Here is a 19,427-nt window from a genome sequence, read left to right as displayed (position 1 = left end):
AATTGGCTTCTATGACTTCAACAGGCAAATATGCTGTTTCTTGCCTATAAGATAAACTGAAAAGGCTTACGAATCCCTGTAACAGCATTAGGAATGCACTAGAAGTCTGGGGACTCCCAGGGTAAAACCCCAAATCTCATAAAACAGAAGTAAAACCTGCAGCCCGGGTCAAGGGCCAGCCCAGGTCATCCAACATGTTAGCCTAGAGCCGTATCTCTGGACCCCAGACCGGGGACAAATATATCATCTATTATTCCAAGAAATTAGGCCTGACTTCTTTTTCTGATGTTAAGCAGCTACACCAAGATCTCATGTAGCATAGAATTATTTATTGTGATCTCTCAGGTCACACCAACATCTGATTTCCTTCAGCAGGCCTTAGCTGCCCACTCCAAAAAGACGTCATTAGAGGGCTTTGGCTTCAGAAGGCCCTAGTAACGGAGGTTTGTGTATCAGACAGCAGACTTGGCCACGAATGCAGATTCCCTCATCCCACAACACTCTCCCTGGTAACACGCGGGTGGTGGCACCTGGAACATCAGTTTGGCTGGCTTCCTGCTTGGGGTAAGGCTTGTGGCTAGCTGGAAGGAACCATTAAGAATTAGTAAATATCTCCCAAAAGTGACAAATAAGGGACAGATAAGACCCATAATTTAGTAAACTTTAAAAATAGATACATTTTTCTGGAACAAGCTTGGATACGGTGCCCTGGACTGCAGCTTGGTTTCGGAAGCAAGGCTATTGAAGAGCACTGTCTGAGGGGAATGGAAGGCAATACTTCCACTTCAGGCCAGAAGGCGTGTCCAAAATTCTACTGTATGCCATGTAACGCTGACCATTTATACAGGACACTTTCACAGTCTCGTGTTGTGATTCATTTCCCCAACCACCTCAATAAGATAAATATGAACTCCATTTTATGGATAATAAAACTGAGGCCCAAAAAGGTGAAACAATTTGCCGAAGGCCACCCAGCCAGTAAACCAGACACAGGACTCAATCCCTGAACCGTGCTAGGCAACTATCTTTCCAGGGCAATCCCAAGTTTCCAACCCAAGTGCATTTCCTTTCACTTTCGCAAAATCAAACCACTTAGCCCTGACTCAAATGCTACTCTGTAATCTATAATCCTAGAGTAATACTAAGGTGTTTTTTCATCACACTGGTGCTATGTTTACTATCTGCAGCTGGAGTGCAAGCCACAAGCCCAATGGGAAAGTGGGCCAGGAATGAGGGTGGACAAGTTCTGTCCCTTCCTTCATTCGGGACCTTGCATAATCCCCCTTCTCTCTAGGTCTCCGGCTATCACCCACTTCTCACTTCCTCTTCACAGCAAAGTTCCTCAGAATGAGACATCTACAAGACATGGTCTGGTTCAGGAGTCTGAAGCCAAACACTTTCATAATGACAGTGGGACATTATCTGTCTTTTTCACTTTCATTCTCTCCTAAGTGTACAATGGAGTTTTCCAGAAGTAACATGATGAGTGACATGATACCAGATTACAATGCAGAACTGAGAATCCAGCTGACTATTAAAACATTAAAGAGATTTGCAAACACTAAAAAAACAGAGTGGCATTTTAAATAATTACTACATAAAATATGATATTCATGATAACATGTAACTGCTTTATTATTTATTCATTCATTTGAAAGAACATTTAAAACATTTGTTTTAATTTTTAATACTGCAAATATCCACAGATAGAATCCAAACCAAAAGCTCTGTGGAGTTCGTAATTTCAAGAGCATAATGAGGCTTTTCAGACCAAAAACTGAGAATTATGGGTCTATTTCTCCAATTCCTCTCTTCTTTCCCTCAGATCCACTCCATTAGAGGGCCCCCCGTTCTTCACCAAAACTGCCCGTGAGCACTAAGGACTCTCCATTAACTAAACCTAATGGTCAATTCATCTCCCTCAACCTGCAAGCAGAATATGCCCCAGCGTACTCTGTGGCTTTTTTCTTTCTCCCCAGGCTCAATGTTAGACAACCTAGAGCTCAGTCCTCTGACCTATCTACACCCACTCTAGTACCTGACAATCTAATTTTGTATCTCGAGGTTGGACTCCCTCCCCTGAACTCCAATTGCCTACTCTATATCTGTGCTTGGATTCCAAACAGGCACACCAAACTTTCAGATATCTAAAACCCAATTTTCCCCAGCCAAGCCTATTCCTCTTAATGTCTTTCCTATCTCATTTAATGGCAACTTTATCCTTCTAACTGCATAGGTCAAAACTTTGGAATCATCTTTAATTCCTTTCTCGCACACCTCACAACTGATCCAGAAGGAAATCACATTGACTCTGACTTCAAAATATACCTACTCAAAGTCCAATCATCATCACCTCTCCCCTACCCCCATCGCTTTAAGCCAACATCATCTCTTATCTGGATTATTAACAGTGGCCTCCCATCTTATCCCCTCACTTGCTCCCCTATCGTTTACTTTTAGGACAGAAGACCAAAGTGATCCTTTCAAAAGATCAGATATCACACAACTGAACATATGATGACTTTCCACCTCACTCAAAAATAAAAGTCAAAATCTTATCTACCAGACCTAGACCTGCTCTACCTGGCTCCTACTTACCCTCGAGCCTCTTTCTATATACTTCTCCCTGCTCACTGTTGAGCTTTCAGGCCTTTAAACTGACTGTTACCTCTATCTGGGATGCTCTTTCCCCAGAAATCCTCAGGATTCACTCCCTCAGCTACTAACCTTTGCTTCACAGTCAATGTGTCCAGGAGATCCACTCTGACCTCTTGCACTTAAGAGCACAATACCACATCCCACCTCCCACCATTCAGATCTCCCTTACCCCTGGCCAGGCTCTATTCCTCCCACCCCAGCACTTGGCACTTCCTAGTACATTATCCATGTTTATTGTCTGTCTTCTCAATATAATGTTAAGCTCCACACTGCAAACATTTTTGTCTGTTTTGTTCACTAATGTATCATCTGTGTCTAAAATGGTACCTGACAATTAGTTTCCCATTAAATATGTGGAATAAATGGAAGCAGCTTGTCCATCTAAGAAGTTTGGCAGGGGGAGGGGAGGTTAGACTCAATGTTCTTCCCAACTCAACCCTCTGACCAGCCAGATACAGCTCATCTACAACACAACTGATCTCAAGCTTTGGCACCATAGGTTTGGCTTTGGTCACAGACCTGGGCCCCAGCCCACAATTCTAAGTGCTCACCTAGGACAGGGCAGGATAGGCTATGGCCAAACTGGCACCACCACTGCTGTACTAATTAGCTGTCAGAGCCACAAAATGAATTAACCTAGCAGCCTGGGACTGTAACTCGATTCCTAATTTTTCTTTCTTTTCTTCTCAAGGGCACCTATTTCTCCTAGGTGAAGGAATCACTCCTATTTAGCTAAAACTGTGCCCTGCAAAACAGCACAAATCCCAAGTGTGGCTGGCCAAATGGGCACCCTGATCTCAATTAGTCGTGACAACCCCATAATCCTAATCCAAATTCAGGTCCATCTTCCAATGACAACCTTCCCATGACAGAGCAAACTTGAATTCTAAGAGGTCTTTCAAAAAGCAGAAAAGATGAGATGGAAAAATAGGAAGTGACAGCACAAAATACAATGAAAACACTGTCTAGCCAACCCTTTTGGTTTCTAACATGGCATTACCCCAAACCTAGCTTTGGGGAATGTTGCTCTCTTCCCCACTGAGTAGTAGGACAAATTGGCCTGGCACCTGGAAGGTACTCAATAAATGTTTGTGGAATGAAGAATTGAACTGGTGACTCACTCCAGAAATACATTCACCGAGAGAGATAAAACCAGGCTTAAGCTAGTAAGAACCAACTCCACCTAGAAATCTGAGGGAGATGAAGGGAAAGGAACAAACTAAGAACTCACCTGGGTAACAGAAGGCCCTGTATCTGATGGTTCCTGAGGCTCCTACCCAATGATCATTAGGATCAACACCACCCCCCCATCAGCTCACCTCAAGGCTTCAGCAAAATACTACAGTACCTTACTCCTAGCTGCCATACTGACATTAGAAGAAAAAAGAGGGATCCTGCTTGACTAAGATAGACCTGACCTTAACTTAGGAGGATCAGGGGTAAATTACTTAACCCCTTCCAGGGTTCTAAAGGTGAAATGAAATGGCACATGTGTAAATACCTAGCATTTATGGTGGTCAACTTCTCATCTTACTTCCTTGTTCACGTTTCACACTCTGGTCTAACTTAACTACCCTGCTGCTCCTGGTACATACCTTTGGGTTTTCTACCTCAACCTCTCTGTCCACACTGTTCCCTCTCCTGGCAGGTTCCTGTCCTTTCCGACGTCCACATTTTGTATGTTCCTTACTAACCCATGGCGGTCCAGTCAGGCTCCCTCTGGCCTCAGGTCCTTTGCAGAGGCTAATCCTTCTGCCTGGGATGCTCCCCTCTACCCTAGTTCCCTTCTCTTGACTCTGGGCACTAACAACTGCAAGGTTAATTTCCCTTAATACCTCTTCTCCTTCATGGTAAAATAACTATGATAAATACTGAGGAGCATACCTCTCCTTAATTAAACTGCAGAATTCAAGATGGGTAACTATGATAAATATTGAGGAACATACCTCTCCTTAATTAAGCTGCAGAATTCAAGATGGGGCAAGTTTCTGATTTTGCTTATCATATTACTCCAGAAGCTAGCATGGCAAATCCTGTGCCACTTAACAATGGCGGTATGTTCTAAGCAATGCTTTGACAGGCAATTTTATAGTTGTGCAAACATCATAGAATGTACTTTTACAAACCTAGAGGGTATATAGCCCATTGTTCCTAGGCTACAAACCTGTACAGCATGTTACTGTATTGAATACCACAGGCCACTGTAACATGCTGGTAACTATTTTTGTATCTCAACAGAAAAGGTAATGCATTGCATGCTGAAGTTACGATGGCTGTGACATCACTAGGCAAAAGGAATTTTTCAGCTCCCTTATAGTTTTATGGCACCAGGTCATATGTAGTCCATCAACTCATCTAAATCTTACATGGTGCATGACTACTTGACAAATAAAAAGCTCACAATAAATCTGTTAAATAAACAAAGACTTCCATATAAGAATATTCACCAATACATCCTTTACAGCACCTAACATGGAGAAACAATCTGGTATCTGGAATAGGAGAATGATTACATTATGGTACATATAATGGAGTGTCATACAGTCACTGAAAGCCATACTTTCGAAGTATGACATGGGGAATGCTCAGATTAGTGTTGAGTAAAAAGCATGAAACAAAACTCTAACTATATAGCAAGATCTAAATTACACTGAACTGGATGTCTGAGTAGCAGGGATATGACTAGAAAGTGTTTATTCTCTGAAAAATTGTACCTCTTTTGCACATTTTCTACAGTATTTATGACTTGATGAGAAAAAGTATTTCTAAAAACTCAGAGATTCAGCTCAAATACCATCTCCTCTCAGAAGACTTCTCTAGACTTTCCAACTTGTACTCAGTTAATTCCACATATCTCCTTACCAAGACTTGGGGGGGGATCTTTGATAATCAACACTAAGTTTTCTTCAAACCTGCAACCTCCCACCCCCAACTCCAGGGCCCACCACCCCAGGGCCCAGGATGAAGAACCCAGGCCAGTAAGTGTGTGAACAAAAGAGAGCACTCACCTAGTTTAAAAACACCCAAGATGCTTAGCCCTGAATTTTAAGCAGCACATGTGACCTGGTCCATTCTGGTTTCAAGTTCAAAGGCATCAGGCCGGTCCTGTGGGTTAGCAGCTAACATATCTTTCAAGAGCTGCTTGATCCCCTCAGACATGGAAGTCCTGCGTTTCTGGGGGATGTGCAACTCCATCTTTGGGTTTTCTAGCAGCGCCTCACCAACAGGGACGATCTCAGTCCCCTGTTTAATATAGGTCCCCAGGAGCTCCTTCTTGGTCTCAGAGTCAATAAAAGTGATTCTTTCTATCATTGCCCAGATGATAATGCCCAGGGCAAAGATGTCTGCCTTGGCCGTGTAGTGTCCCTCCCAGACTTCAGGAGCCATGTAGAAGTCTGAGCCGCAGGCTGAGGACAGCCAGTATTTATTCACATTCACATTTTTGTTGTCTTGATTGCCTTCTTTGCCTCGGGGTGCCAGCCCGGCACAGACCTTGCTTAGTCCAAAGTCTGCCACCTTGAGGATGGGGGTGCCAGACCGCTCTGTGATGAGGATGTTGTCCGGCTTTAGGTCCCTGTGCACGATGTGGTTTTTGTGCAGGAAGGCAATGGCGCTTGTGAGCTGTAGCATGAAGCTCTTGTTGGTGGCTGGGTCTGGCCTCCGGGACAGGACGTACTGATTCAGGTCTCCACCTTCACAGAACTCCATGACAAACCAGAGATAGCAGGGTTCCTCAGCATAACCCAGGATCCTTTCTCCTAAATCAAAGGAAGATAAGAACTTGAGTGAGATGGACACATTCACACTATATGTTTAGACTAAAAGGATGCAATATAATATAGTGAGAGTGACAGATGTGACAAACAACTGCTCCAAGAGATCCGCATAATCGGCACTGAGCCCTGTTTCTACTCACACGGGATAAGTCAAGGAATGTCACAGGCATTACGGGCTGGTGTCAAGCACCTGGGGTTTGGAATTAAGAGGCCTGGGTGGAACCTCAGGTTCACCATTATCTGGTTGACTGCAAAACCATTTTGTTTCACTATACTGTTTCCAAACAGGCAGCAGCAGGCCACCCTTATCTCCCAGGACTGCTGGGAAGATGAGACAAGGTAAAGCAAGTGAGATGGCTGTCAAACGTCTATTGCTTCTATTACCACTGTTACTCAATGCCAGGCAAATGTTCCTTCTTGTCTTCCCTGACTTGTACAATGATTCTTGTTAATGCATCTGGAATGGTACTACAGTTCTGTTTATTTCAGAGGCACACTCCAATCCATCAACATTTTCTGCAAGCCTACCATATGCCTAGCACAAGGTAGGCACATAACATGCCCCTGTCTCTATGAAGCTTAGTTTCAAGGAGAGGACAGCTAACCACAGCAGTAACCATCATAAGCCACACATCTGCATCAAGGTCAACTTCTCTGAACAGTGAAGGTGGGCAGGAATCACCAGACCTGAAGAAGTCAGAAGGGACAGGACTTGAGATGCCCTTTGAAGGACAGGCAGTAAGTCAGTCAGGGGAAGCAAAAAGGGAATTCTAGTCTGAGAGACTAAATGGGTAATGGAATACAGGACAAATAGACAAGAAAGGTGTGAATCTAAGTCTGGCAGGAACAGTGGAGTCTGAAGTAAATGCATAAAAGGTAGAATTAAATTGTGTGGGCTTGAAACTCCAGGAAAGCTGGTGACTGCCATCTTCAAGCAAATCCCATAAAGCACAGTAAGCCCAAGCACTGGTGGCACAGTAAGCCCATACCTGGAAGGTATTTGATGACTACAGAGAGACCTATGATCTGGATGATACTCCGCTAACCCAAAACAGCCCTGAAATTACCAAGCCACACAGTTGACCAAAGCCAGTGGTTTGGGAGTTCTAGGCTAATCCAAGATGATTTGATGTACAAGACAAAAGCTTTAGGTTTTTGACCACAATCTGAAAGACCTCACTTCCCCTGTAATTATATAATTTTTGTTTATATTCCTCACAATCAAAATAATACAGGTAGAACCAGTTTAGGGCAGATTTTTTTTTTTAATTCAGTTGTTTCCCCTCTCATAATCCTCTTTCTGGGTCACCGGCTGAGTGGGCTATGGCTCTGTATCTGAAAACACTGCAAAATGAAGCAGGCATCTGAAGCCCAAGCAAAATCTAGACTCTGGAGTAAAGAGCCGTAAAAAGGAGAGCAAGAAACGTTTGCTGGTGGTACAGCCAGAAAGGAAAGGATTAAAAAGTCATCAAATTCCTTCTGCAAAGGTCACAGCAGAAAACAGTGAAATTTCTAGTGGGAGAATAAAGGGTGGGGAATGATTATTTTATATACAAAGTTGGTAACTACGGCAACTCAAGTAAAAAGAATAAGTCTGCAATAGACTATTATAATGAAAGTCCAGGTTATGAGAATCCAGCAAAAGGGAAGAGATTTTAAAAAAGGTGCCCTAAATTAATCAGTGGGTGGGGGAGACAGGACCCCAGACATGAGGAGCTTGCTCTGAGGAGGGAGCTAAGCTCAGGACACACTAAAGGAGGGGCTGTTTGTTGTTGAGAGGAAAACCCTGGACAGGAAGAAGTCTTTTCAGAGTCAGGCACAGCATCAGCAGCCATGACAGAATGGAAAACTGGGAAGGCGGCTCCTCGTCCCAGAGACAAAAGTACTTCTTTGCACAGGCAAGGGCCCTGGGCTTATTCCATGAGAGGCTGAGCACGTGTTTTCACCAGCTACCCATGAGAAAACAGAAGACACACGTGACAATTCCAGTCCTTTACTTCAGGCAGATGTCTACCTGGGCTCTCTCTCAGCTACCTTATGACCGGAGGGATGGTGGGAGGGGACATTGATGGTACCTGGCACTCAGCAGGCACTTGGGGATGTCAAAGAGCAAAGACCAGCAAGCAAGGAGTCTGGGTGTAGACCAACGCTGCCCACTGGTGCACTGGGCGGACTCTTGGTTCAAAGGAAAATACGGGGAGGCCAAGGTCTGACAGAAAGATGGCTAGGACTTCAGGGAAGCCCCTGAACCTATCTGCAGCTCAGTCTTCTCATCTATCAAATGAGAGAATGGCATCTGCACCACATGATGGCAGTGCATTAAGTCACGGACACGAGCTACCCTGTGCAGAGCAGAAGACATTTTGGGGGAATAACTCACTGACCATCACTATCATCATCCTCAACACTCAACCCCACCCAAGTCCTTGGAACTTCGTGGATTTCCGTAATCCCAGTACTGTAGGCCACAGAATAAAGTTCTCACATGTCAGGCAAAAGCTGACATTTGGATCAGAAAATGAAAAGGAATGACTCCATTTAAGATAACATTTCTTTAGGTTGTAACAGCTAAAATCCATGTTCCAGCTAGACCAGGCCACTCTTTCATTTGGGGTGATTTCTCTAGCTAAAAAGAGGACACCCCCATCTCTGCAGGTGTAAGACAATGTACACCTTAAGGCCAGCTTGAATGCCAATCCACTTTACACATGCCTGATTTTCCAGGTAACTTCCTCTTCTGACCAGCCAAGGCCCCTGGCTCATATCAATGGAGTTTTATTTCAAACCCATATCAAGTGGGCTCAGCGTGTCCCCAACCCCACCCTGTGGTTATTTCCCCAGTTTCAGGATGTATAATTGGAACAACATATGGAACACCCAGTATAATCTCCACATGAAACTTAAAGTTTTTGAGCTGACAGAAACAAAATTTACTTAAGTTTTATAATTCCCTTGTCTGGTAAAATCTGACAGTTCTACAAGATTAGTAAGAGAAAAAATTTAGCTTTCTTCCCAGAGACGGAGAAAACAGTGAGTGTTATTTGGAGATAAGCATTTGAGGTAAATTAACCTTTGAGAAACCACTGGGTTCCAGGCACTATTTTAAAAGCTCATGATGTGAACTGTCTCATCTTCCCAGATACCATTTTACAGGTGGTGAAATCCAGGCTGAGAAAGGCTAAGTAACCTGTCCAAGAGCACTGCCACCAATAGGTGGGTAGGATAGGTTCGCACAGGGCTAACGGCACACACTTTTAAAGTGAGGAAGGCCCACCTCTAGGATAGTTTTACTACTTTTTTCCCTCAAGTTTGATAGACAGGTGACCACAAAATAAATTATGGATTTCAGAACATTCTATGCCATAGTTCAGAGGGACAGAGAATATGCCAAATAAAAAAAAAAACCCCACACAAAACAAACACCAAGAAAAAAAAACCAAGCAGGCGTCTTGCATCTCACTCATAGAAATTGCAGTGTTGAAGTCCCCAATAAAAAGGGGCCTGCTTCACTGAGAAACCTGATGCCAGCAGGCCCAGCAAAAGGCTAAGTCAGTATGAGCTTGGAAAGGCAGGCACCTCCCGTAAAGATAGAAAATGTCCTGGATTGGACAAGCCTATTCCAAAGTCCCAGAAGCTAGATTTCCAGGTTCTCGTCAACTCCATTTAAACATTTCCTGAGCACACACTGCTTGTCAGGCATCAGAGATGAGCTGAGTTAAGAGTCTGTCCCTGCCCTGACAAAGGCTTCTGGTCATTAGAAGCAGAATGACAGCTATGAGAGCGAGGAAGAGGGCCCAGCTCTGCCCACGGGTGGGGAAGAAAGGTGGGATGTGAGAGAGGCCCCTCAGCCGCATCTCCCAGGATGAGCAGGATGGGCACACAGCACGGGGGGTGTGAGCATGCGCCAGAGCCCCGAACAGTCTGAGTCGTCACAGAAGAGATACAGTAGATGGGCAGGAATGAGGCTGACATGTTCTATAGCAGACTTAGGCCCTAAGAAATGGGAAGGAGCTAAAAGTTCTTAATATATTACAGAAAGATACATTGCTTATGGAATCTAAGGAGTCATCGATTTGAAGACATACCATTTAAGTAAGCCATACAGGCTGTTGACAGCACTCTGACATACCACTTGACCAAGCTGACTGCTGATTTCAGAAACATTAATAGGTGACAGCATGACTTTGACAATGAAACAAGTTCCCTTTGGAGGCACAAGGGGTCAGAGACGAGGCAGACAGACTAGTGGCCAACTGACTCATCAGGAGGTTCTGAAACCCAGAGAAGCGAGGGCTGGCAAGGGAGGCGGCGAGGTGGGAAGGTAGGGATGGGAGAAAGGTCTTGGAGGTTTAAGATCAACAGACTTTAGTAACCTGTCATGTAAGATGAAAAGAATTCACAGTGCTCTACCCAATCCTCTCAAACACCCATAACTGGTATTCCATCCAGCATAGTAAAAGTGAAGGATTGGAAACAACTATCCAAGAAGAGTAACTGTTAATTATGGTATTGCCAATTGGTTGAAAGCTTTAAAGGGTCTTGCTACACTTCAACAGAAATTTACTTAAAAAAAGCCAAGAGAAGGTCACATAACACATTACGAGCAAGTTTAAGCATCAAGGGGAAAAAAGGCAGAACATAAAATTATAAAGTTACGTTTAAGAAAAAGGATTAGAGAAAACCCAGAAAAGTGAAGTTTGAACAAGTTGTGACTATGGCCATCCTTGTTTTTGATTAATTAGGAGTTGTACATTAAAATATTTTATTTAAAGAGCTCAGTTCTGAGAGGCTGATGACAAGTACTCATCCTGGCACGTCTTCCCATAACAAAGACGAGCATGTGGTTCCATGCTCAATTTTAGGCAGTGTCATGTCACCATAAAGAAGCTGGATACCATGTAAACACCACAGGCTATGTTCAAGGGACTCCTAAGATTAATCAAACAGATCTGTTATGGTGGCTGGCTGGGCAAGATACAGTGTATACAGTGCTCTACAAAGGACAAGAATGAACCCGTGGGCCTAAGAGAAGGGATGGGGCTGCTGAGCCAGCCAGGCTTGGGGCCAATATTTCCCCCGCCCCCCAACTTACATGGCTGTATCATCCTGCGCAAACTTAAGACCTCAAAAATCTTTCATTTTCCATAAATTGAGAGGAAACACCTACATCACTGGGCTGTTGGAAGGCTTGTGACATATGAAGCACCTTGCATGGTGCCTGGACACAAGAGCAGGCAACTACTGGGTGTTAATTATGTTAATGTCTCTGGACACCACTGGCAGTCATCCAATACAGTCATAACGCAGCTGTCAAGAGCATGGAAATTGGAAAAAGTATCTGTATGTAACTCTTAGACTCCGTCCCCTCACTAGTGTCATAATGGGCAAGTAACTTGACCTTGATTTTCTTGTAAGACCAGGTTATAGAAAACACCAATTTCACGGTAGAGAAGATGAAAAGAGAATGAATATGAAAATGCTATGAAAGGGTAGCCTATTACTACTTGCTAAAACGTGGATTCCACCAGCCAGGTAGAGAGGGAGTCACCCTAACCCACGGCAGTCAGGGCTCAGGCATCTCTCTCCATACGCAATTGTCCCTGCCACACACCTAAGCCTCAGCTCTTGCCAGGGTCGTTTCTGATTTACCATTTTACAAGTCATCCTTCCTTCTCCCAAACTTAGTCTACATTTTTGGCAGCTGGTTCCCCAGAGCACCTCTCAAAGGCTGCAGTGAAGTAACATGTGTTGTTCTGTAACCATCTCCTCCATTAGACTGGGCACTCTCGGTGGAATGAAATCAAGTCTCTGGGCTCCTCACAGTACACCCACCACACATGCACACAGTAGGTGTTCCATAACGGTAAGAATCGTGAGCTGGAGAGGTATAAATAAGAGAAGGAATAGGGAAAGTAGTCGTAGGGCACGCATAATATATAAAGACAACTGGGTCAAAATGCAGAATTGGAGAGTCACTAAGGAGGGTACCTAGCCCTAAAGATACCACCACAAGCCAAATTTGAGGTGAAAATGAACCGATGTTCTACAAAGGAAGCTAAGCTCTCCTTGAGAGTTTACACTATAAAAAGCCCTACCCAATGCAACCCCAATTAACCAAAGCTCTCAATTAAGGAAGGGCTGTTTCCCTCTCCCAGGGCTGGAACCTAAAATCCCCAATGCATAGAAGGCAGGAGTCAGTCAAGAGTGAGAGAGAAGCTGGCATGGTTGCCTCAAAACATTCAAGAGTACACCAGAAAGCCGGTACAGAGTCCCTGGTAGGTGAGACACATGGAAGGCCCCAGCGGAAACTGGCAGTGCCAGGAGCACTGATTAATGTATAATTAAAAATATAGTAGTCATTAGTTTGAGTAAAATATGATTATGCCCATTTTACAACCAAGAAAAAGAGAACTCAGAATGTAAGGCGCTTGTCCTCATAGTGGTTTAAACAGCATCCTCAAGTTCGAATGCCTAGGCTTGAATCCTGACCTGGTTATTTGCTTAGCTGTTTTCCATAAGAGTCTGCAGGCTGACAACTAATCTACTGCTAAATCCCTGGTCTCCCCCAGCTAGAACACTGGTTCCTCCCTCAGCTACTTCCTTTGCCTGCTCCCCAAAGCCTCTAAATTCCCAGAGAGAACCTCTGCTTTCTAGGATGCTGCCACTTGTGACCTTGCACTGTGTTTGTTTGGGGATGTGTCTTCTGCAGGCCTCATGGAGGAAGCTCTTCAAATATAGTGACCTGGCTCACAGCAGCTACTTGGTGTGCAGGCAAGATTCTTCCCAAGGGCCGGGCACAGTGGCTCACGCCTGTAATCCTAACACTCTGGGAGGCCGAGGCAAGAGGATCCACTTGAGCTCAGGAGTTCAAGACCACCCAGAGTAAGGGTGAGATCCTGTCTCTATTAAAAAAAAAAAAAAAAGATTACTTCCCAAGGCCTATGTTCCCAGCCATCTCAAGCTACCTAAAGGCATCTTGAGTACAGAAAACACATAATTGGTAAAGCAAGACTAGTTAGTGTCTTACCAAGTTGAGGATAAGCTAGGCTTCTTGCTCTTCCAAACTTCTAATAATTCAGTTTGATGAGGCTTAGAGTTTGTACTGAATTTTTTTTGGTCCTTGCGTGCTGTTTGTCAGAAGGATCAGTGCATGCATTAATTAGAGAAAGCAACAGAATTTCTGGGTTTGACAATGAATCAGGCTTGCCTGCTGTCTTCTAAGTGGCAGTGATCTTGAACTTTGTTTTGTGTGTTTTCAGGACAGGGTCCTTTAGCCACGGAAAACAAGGGGACAAAAGCAAACCATTGATGCCTTCACTCTTCTTTTTATTTGAAAAGTACTTCAAAGTTAAACGAAGACCCAGGCACCAACCCAACAACCAAATAATTTGTAAGACTATTAATCTGGTTTATAAAAGCCTAGGAGGCTGATTTGAGTGCTGCCACTAACTCACTCAGACAAGTCCAGGAGTTGGAGATCAAGTTTTCTTCCTTGTGAAACAGAAGGCCAGATCAGACACCTAAGACCTCTAACCCTCTACAGCTTCTGCTCTCTTTATTAATGTTTCTGAGTAGGACTTTGTTTGCTCCATACTCAGAAAGGACAGACATAAGGCACAGAAATCTATCAAACAAAATGGGCAGGACCAAGAACAGCATTCATTTCCAGAAGTTTCTTCTGGAATTTTTATACATCAAATAATTTGAGACTATACAAATGCCTTCTATGTATTCACTAGGAAGTTGGAGACTGAGGGGGGGAAAAAATGAATCTATTGGTCCAACAGTGAAATAGATTCACTTTGTTTCTTCCTTGCCTACCCAGGATCCTAGGCACACACCTTTCAAGCCCACCTTCCCATTCTCCTTCCTCTTACTTGTGTACAAAGCCCTTGTTAATGAGCCAACCTGCCATTTCCTCCAGTGACCTTGAATAGCATTAAGTCTTTTACTAGTCCTCAAGCTTTTCAAATGTAAGTTCCTTTGGGGCAAGGAATGATTTGGTTTTTGGTTTTTTTTTCCTTTCCCTTCAAATACTACAGTACAGACTCAGTACTGGGTGAAGTTGAGAATTCAAGGCAGATTAACACTTTCTGGTCTATTTCGAAATCATTCTAAGTTGCGGGAGACCTGGCAAAGGGTGACTGCAAAGGACTTTTCTGCTAGAGAGCTGAACCAGGTTATCTCTAGGACCCCTCCCAGCTCTAAGGTTACTGGGTAGTATTATAACGCATGCTGCAAACAGGACCCCTGCAAACAGGACTCCAAGTCCACTAAGTTTTGAAAGGTAGATTTAGGAAAACTTAACCCGGAGTAATTGGATCTTTGTTCTCCACTTTAAAATTAAGAAGCGAAAAGACCTGCGACCGCCTATTTACTACTTGCTAAATTAAATTTACTACTTGCTAGATTACGTGATATGTAAGCTTGAATGTCATATTCACAAGCAGAGACAATGCACATCTTCTTCACTGCTCTATCTCCAATCCCAGAACATTATGGACACTCAAATATTCTGAAGACTCTAAACAATTGAAAGAAACATATTTAGTATGTGGCCTAAAGCAAAATATTTCATTTTTCTAGGTCTCAATTTTAGCTTATAAAGGGAGAATAAAAATACAAATGTTTCTGTCAACTTGGTAATGCTGACCATACAGGAAATAAGGTGTGTTCCATGGTCAAACAAGTTTCGGAAACTTGAACAAGAACAATGAATCTTGAAGGTGATAATGGCAGAAGAGGATGAGGAAGGTAGCCTGAATTTATTGAGGCAGTGAATTCCTCCTCATCTGGAGCAATTATCGGACATCCCCAGTCTGCATGGCAGCCCTATGCCACAGGTACCCCTATCTAGAGGAATGCTCCTCAGGTTTTACAACTTGTCCCATGTCTCATGCAGTCTGAGTCTAACCCCGAAGTCCACAGTATTAACCTGTTATGCTATGCTGCCTTTGTTTACTGTGAAGTTTTGACAAATTTTACATGTGAGGAAAGTCTAAATAGTATTTATGTTGAGCGAGTAAGCAAGGGCTTCAAACTGAGGTTGAGGTTCCAAGACTGGCATCAATGAACTGAGGATAGATGGAATGTTTGGCAAAGCAAGCTCCCACACCCCAAGGCAGTGCGGTAATATGGAAGTCCAGACCATTCATTAACCATAGAGTAGGAGACAGTCTGAGACTAGGACTTCAAAATAAGGGAGGAGCTCCCAGAATATAGGCAAGGTAAAAGAATCTCCTGGGGCTAGATGCGGTGGTGCATTCCATAATCCTAGCTACTTGGGAGGCTGAGGTGGGAGGATCACTTGAGCCCAGGAGTTGGAGATCAGCCTGAGCAACATAAGAGACCCCATTTCTTATATAAAAGTTTTTTTTAAAAAAAGATCAAAATAATCTCCTGGGAAAAAAATACTCCCCCCAGGAGAGTGGGCTTTTCAGAATGGATGGGGCAGGGATGCACATAAAGGTAGAAGTCTAAAAAGGACCCCAGGTGATACTATGTCCCCTAATCCAATGTCAAACAAGAGACCTGAAATGAGAGGAGTTCTCTAGGATAGCCTTGTGGAATCTTTAAAGTTGCACCAAAGCTCCAAACAAGATTTTAGGAAATCACACCCTCCAACCCCACCCAAAATCCTACCCATTCTTAAAGGTTTAAGGAGGATAGCATTACTCTTTGAAAGGATATAGGCCTTGAATCAAGACAGACCTAGGTTCACATCACTTAAGCTATGAGAAGTACAAGGAAATCAGGAGTACAGTCTGACTTTCAAGTGGATTAACCTTAATCAAGTTATTAGTTGTTCTCCTGTAAGCCTTAGTTTATTTATAGAATCGGGACAGAATCTACTTTTAAAGTTGTTACCTAAAATTATGTCAGAGCTCAGACCACAGCTAGAATTCAGATTAGCAACCTTCCTCCTGGATTCTCCTGCCGGAGGAAGTGTTCTCAGACTTTCCTAGCCCACTGCCCCTCTCCTCTGAGCAGATCCCCAGCTACTTGCAGTCTGAACAAGGTTTGTGAGTACTGAACACTTAGGATGAACACATTCCCTAACTGCAGTTAAAACCCAGAAACCAGGATTATTAATCTTCGGGGTCTGCAAGACCCCTGCCCTCAATGAACCCCATTTTCCTCCTAAGTAAAACCACTTCCCAGCCAGCCTCAGAGATTAAGAAAAAGACTAAGAATGTAAAATGGAGGAAAAAGATGTTAGAAGTTTTATTTCGTGACAGCTCTAGGCCCACCTGTGGGGGCTATTAGCCCTCACATCCCAGAGGACCAAGCCAGAAAAACTGTCGTTTTGCTTGAGTGCCTGAGATGAAGGGCTGGGGGTCTCATAGGAAGAGGCAAGCTAGTAAGCAAAAGTTTGGGAGCTGGAGATGGAGGATGTCAGGAAACTTAGAACCAAGAGGGAGAGGGTGTGGGTAGGTTCCGTTAACTTTTTTCTGTTTGTTTTGGGAGGGAAAAAGAAAAGGCACTAAAGGGTGAGAGGGCTCTGCAGTTCTGCCACCAACTCTGAACCCAACACCCTCCACTTCCCAACCGGATCTTAAAAGTGCTAACCGCTTAATAATCAATGGCTCATATTTATCGAGCACTTACTAAGATAATGGTTAACACTCAAATGAAGTCTTGTTATGAAAAACTCAGCCAGCTTTTGGGCCAGGGACTAGCCCTAGGTCCAGAGAAAAGAGAGTGAGGCCCCCGTGCCTGGGCCTGGGGAAACGAGGGTGTGTCTGGGCCCAGGGTGACAGGACCAGGACCAAGGCCTAGGGGGAGCCGGGACAGTTTGAACCGAGCCGTCCAGAGAGCAGCGGATCCGGCCACGCGCGGGCGGGACGGCCCGCGATACTCCTACCTTTGAGCGAGGTCTCCACCAGGCGCAGGTACAGCTGCGAGCTCTTGTTGCCATGGCTCATGCGCTGGGCTAGCCCGTTGCGCTGCAGGACGCACTCCTCAAACTGCACTACGTTCTGGTGGCGCCGCTTGAGGCTAGTCAGGGCCCAGAATTCAGCCAGCGCCAGCTCCACGTTCTCGGGGGCGTCGCAGCGGATCTTCTTGACCGCCACCCGGGCCCCGTTGCGCCCGGCCACTGCCTCATAAACCACGCCGTAGCTGCCGCGCCCGATCTCCGCCAAAAGGCTGTAGCGCGGCCGCGAAGAACCGCCGCCGCCCTCCGGTCGCCGCCGCGCCAGGTAGGCCTCGCCCGGGGCCTCGGACTCCACTGGATCCATGGCCTGGGCCGCAGCCGCCGGCCTCAGCTTCGTGCTGGGCGCCCGCGGCACTGGGCTTCGCCTTTTCCGCTCTGGGCTTTGTGTACCTCTGCGGGCGCCGTCCTCCCCCGTTTCCATGGCTGCAGGCGACGGGGGGAGCAGCAACGGCGCTGCCCGGCCCGCCCCTGCCTCATCCCTCCGTCCGGCCCCGGGACGCGGAGGAGCGGGACCTTGGATTGTGACCTGCGGGCGAAAGAATCGGTTAAACGACCAGGCCGAGGCGGGGAGGCAAGGAGCGCAGGCCGCGAAGCGTCCCACCTCCTCCTCCTCCAGCCGCCGCGGCCCCTTTAAGACGGAAGCCAGCGCCGCCGACGGAACGGGGGAGGGGAGGGGAGGAGGAAGCGGGAAAGACGAGACCACTAGGCAGCGGCTCAGAGGGGGAACCGGAAAGAAAAGCAAAAACTCTCCGCCGTCTCAGCTGGTTCATCGTGTAGCAACGAGAAAAACAAGAACCTGCTGCCTTCACGACTTACGAAAATCGCTTTAAGAAACGATGTGGACTGTTGAAGTCTTTTTCCCTGCCTGGCCCCCTCCGAGACCCCCCTCCCCGCGTCCAGCCTTGCGTCCTCCCGGGTGTAAACAGTCCGTTGAGTTGAGCCCTAGCGGAGCCCCGCGGACCGACCCAAGTCCCCGAGGGCGGCGGGTGGAGGGGACTGGCTTAGAAGTTCAGCTTCCCTGAGCGCGACATGCCGAGGACCCGCCTGCCCTCCCCAAACACCGAGGAAGCGGGGTGACTCCTGCCTCGGCACTTGCCTTCACTCCGGGAATTGCGCCCTTACCTGGCCCGCGCACCTCCACTTCCGGGCGGCGCGTTTCCCTCCTGGAGCCCCCGCCTGGGGATGGTCCGCTCCGGGCTCTGGGTGCCTCCGGGACCGAGCAGCTCGGGAGGCGGTGGCCGAGCTCGGACGTGCGGCGGGTAGTGCTGCCGCCCGGGCAGTGGCAGCGGCGCTCGCGGGGGAGGCCCAGCCTTCCGGGCTCCCGTGGCTCTCCACGTGTTCGCGCCAGCTGAGCCCTTTACATAACCTCTTTATATAAGCCGCACCTCCCGCCGGCGCTCGGGCCAGCGGAGACTCCTGGTGGCCCATCCCCCGGGAGGCCCGCCGAGTTGTGCGCCGCCCGGGTCCTGCCAAGGTCGACGGAGCAGCCGCAGCCAGGCGCACCGGCACGCCGCGCCGGGGCCCAATCACCGGCGAGAACACCCAACCAACAAAAAATAGGCGCCAAATCCCTGTGAGCCGCGGCGGCCTCCCTGTCTCTGCAGCCGCTTGCGCACCACAACCTCCTCGCTTCACCTGGCTTGAATGAAAGAAGACTAACTGCACGCAGTAGGCGCTCAATAAATACTGATCGGGTGATTGGCTTTGTCTGTTGATTCATAGGTCGGGCCTGGGAACCTCGCGGACTGGGTTGGAATCCCGACCTTCCCTACTACGTAGCCCAATGATTTTGCGCAAATTATTGCCCCACCTTGATCCTGTTACCTCTGCAAAATGGGTAGAATGGGCCTTAATTCTCAAGGGTGATTGAACCAAATGAAAGAGTGGGTGGCTAACGGGGTGTGGGGCTGAAAGTTATTCTCAATTTCAAGCTCCATTTAGGCATGGATTTTTGAGTAGTTTGTTCACTGCTTTGTACCCCAATGCCTAATGGGTGTGCGATATTTGTTGACTGAATCTACAGATACGTATTGAACACCTATTACGTGCTTGGCACC

The 19,427-nt window shown here is 46.2% G+C and overlaps 1 protein-coding gene across 2 annotated transcripts in view; it reads right to left on the bottom strand.

The window, feature by feature from the left end:
- Positions 1-18,956, bottom strand: part of STK35 (serine/threonine kinase 35) — a 42,719-nt gene extending 23,763 nt beyond the window's left edge. The window contains exons 1-3 of one of the 2 annotated variants that reach the window (XM_045528924.1): positions 18,493-18,956; positions 17,299-17,896; positions 5,667-6,416 (exon numbers count right to left, since the gene is read on the bottom strand). In XM_045528924.1, the coding sequence (XP_045384880.1) occupies positions 5,704-6,416; positions 17,299-17,896; positions 18,493-18,798 (1,617 nt within the window). In that variant the 5' untranslated portion in view covers positions 18,799-18,956 and the 3' untranslated portion in view covers positions 5,667-5,703. Of the gene's footprint in view, positions 1-257; positions 582-5,666; positions 6,417-17,298; positions 18,026-18,492 lie in introns of those variants that run through there. The other variant, XM_045528923.1, reaches the window with a different exon arrangement.
- Between the last annotated feature and the right edge of the window lie 471 nt (positions 18,957-19,427).

This window comes from Lemur catta, chromosome 17 (assembly GCF_020740605.2).
Source record: "Lemur catta isolate mLemCat1 chromosome 17, mLemCat1.pri, whole genome shotgun sequence".
Taxonomy (NCBI): Eukaryota; Metazoa; Chordata; class Mammalia; order Primates; family Lemuridae; genus Lemur; species Lemur catta.
Note: the sequence above shows the minus strand (reverse complement) of the source record. Positions and strands in the feature narration are given on the sequence as shown.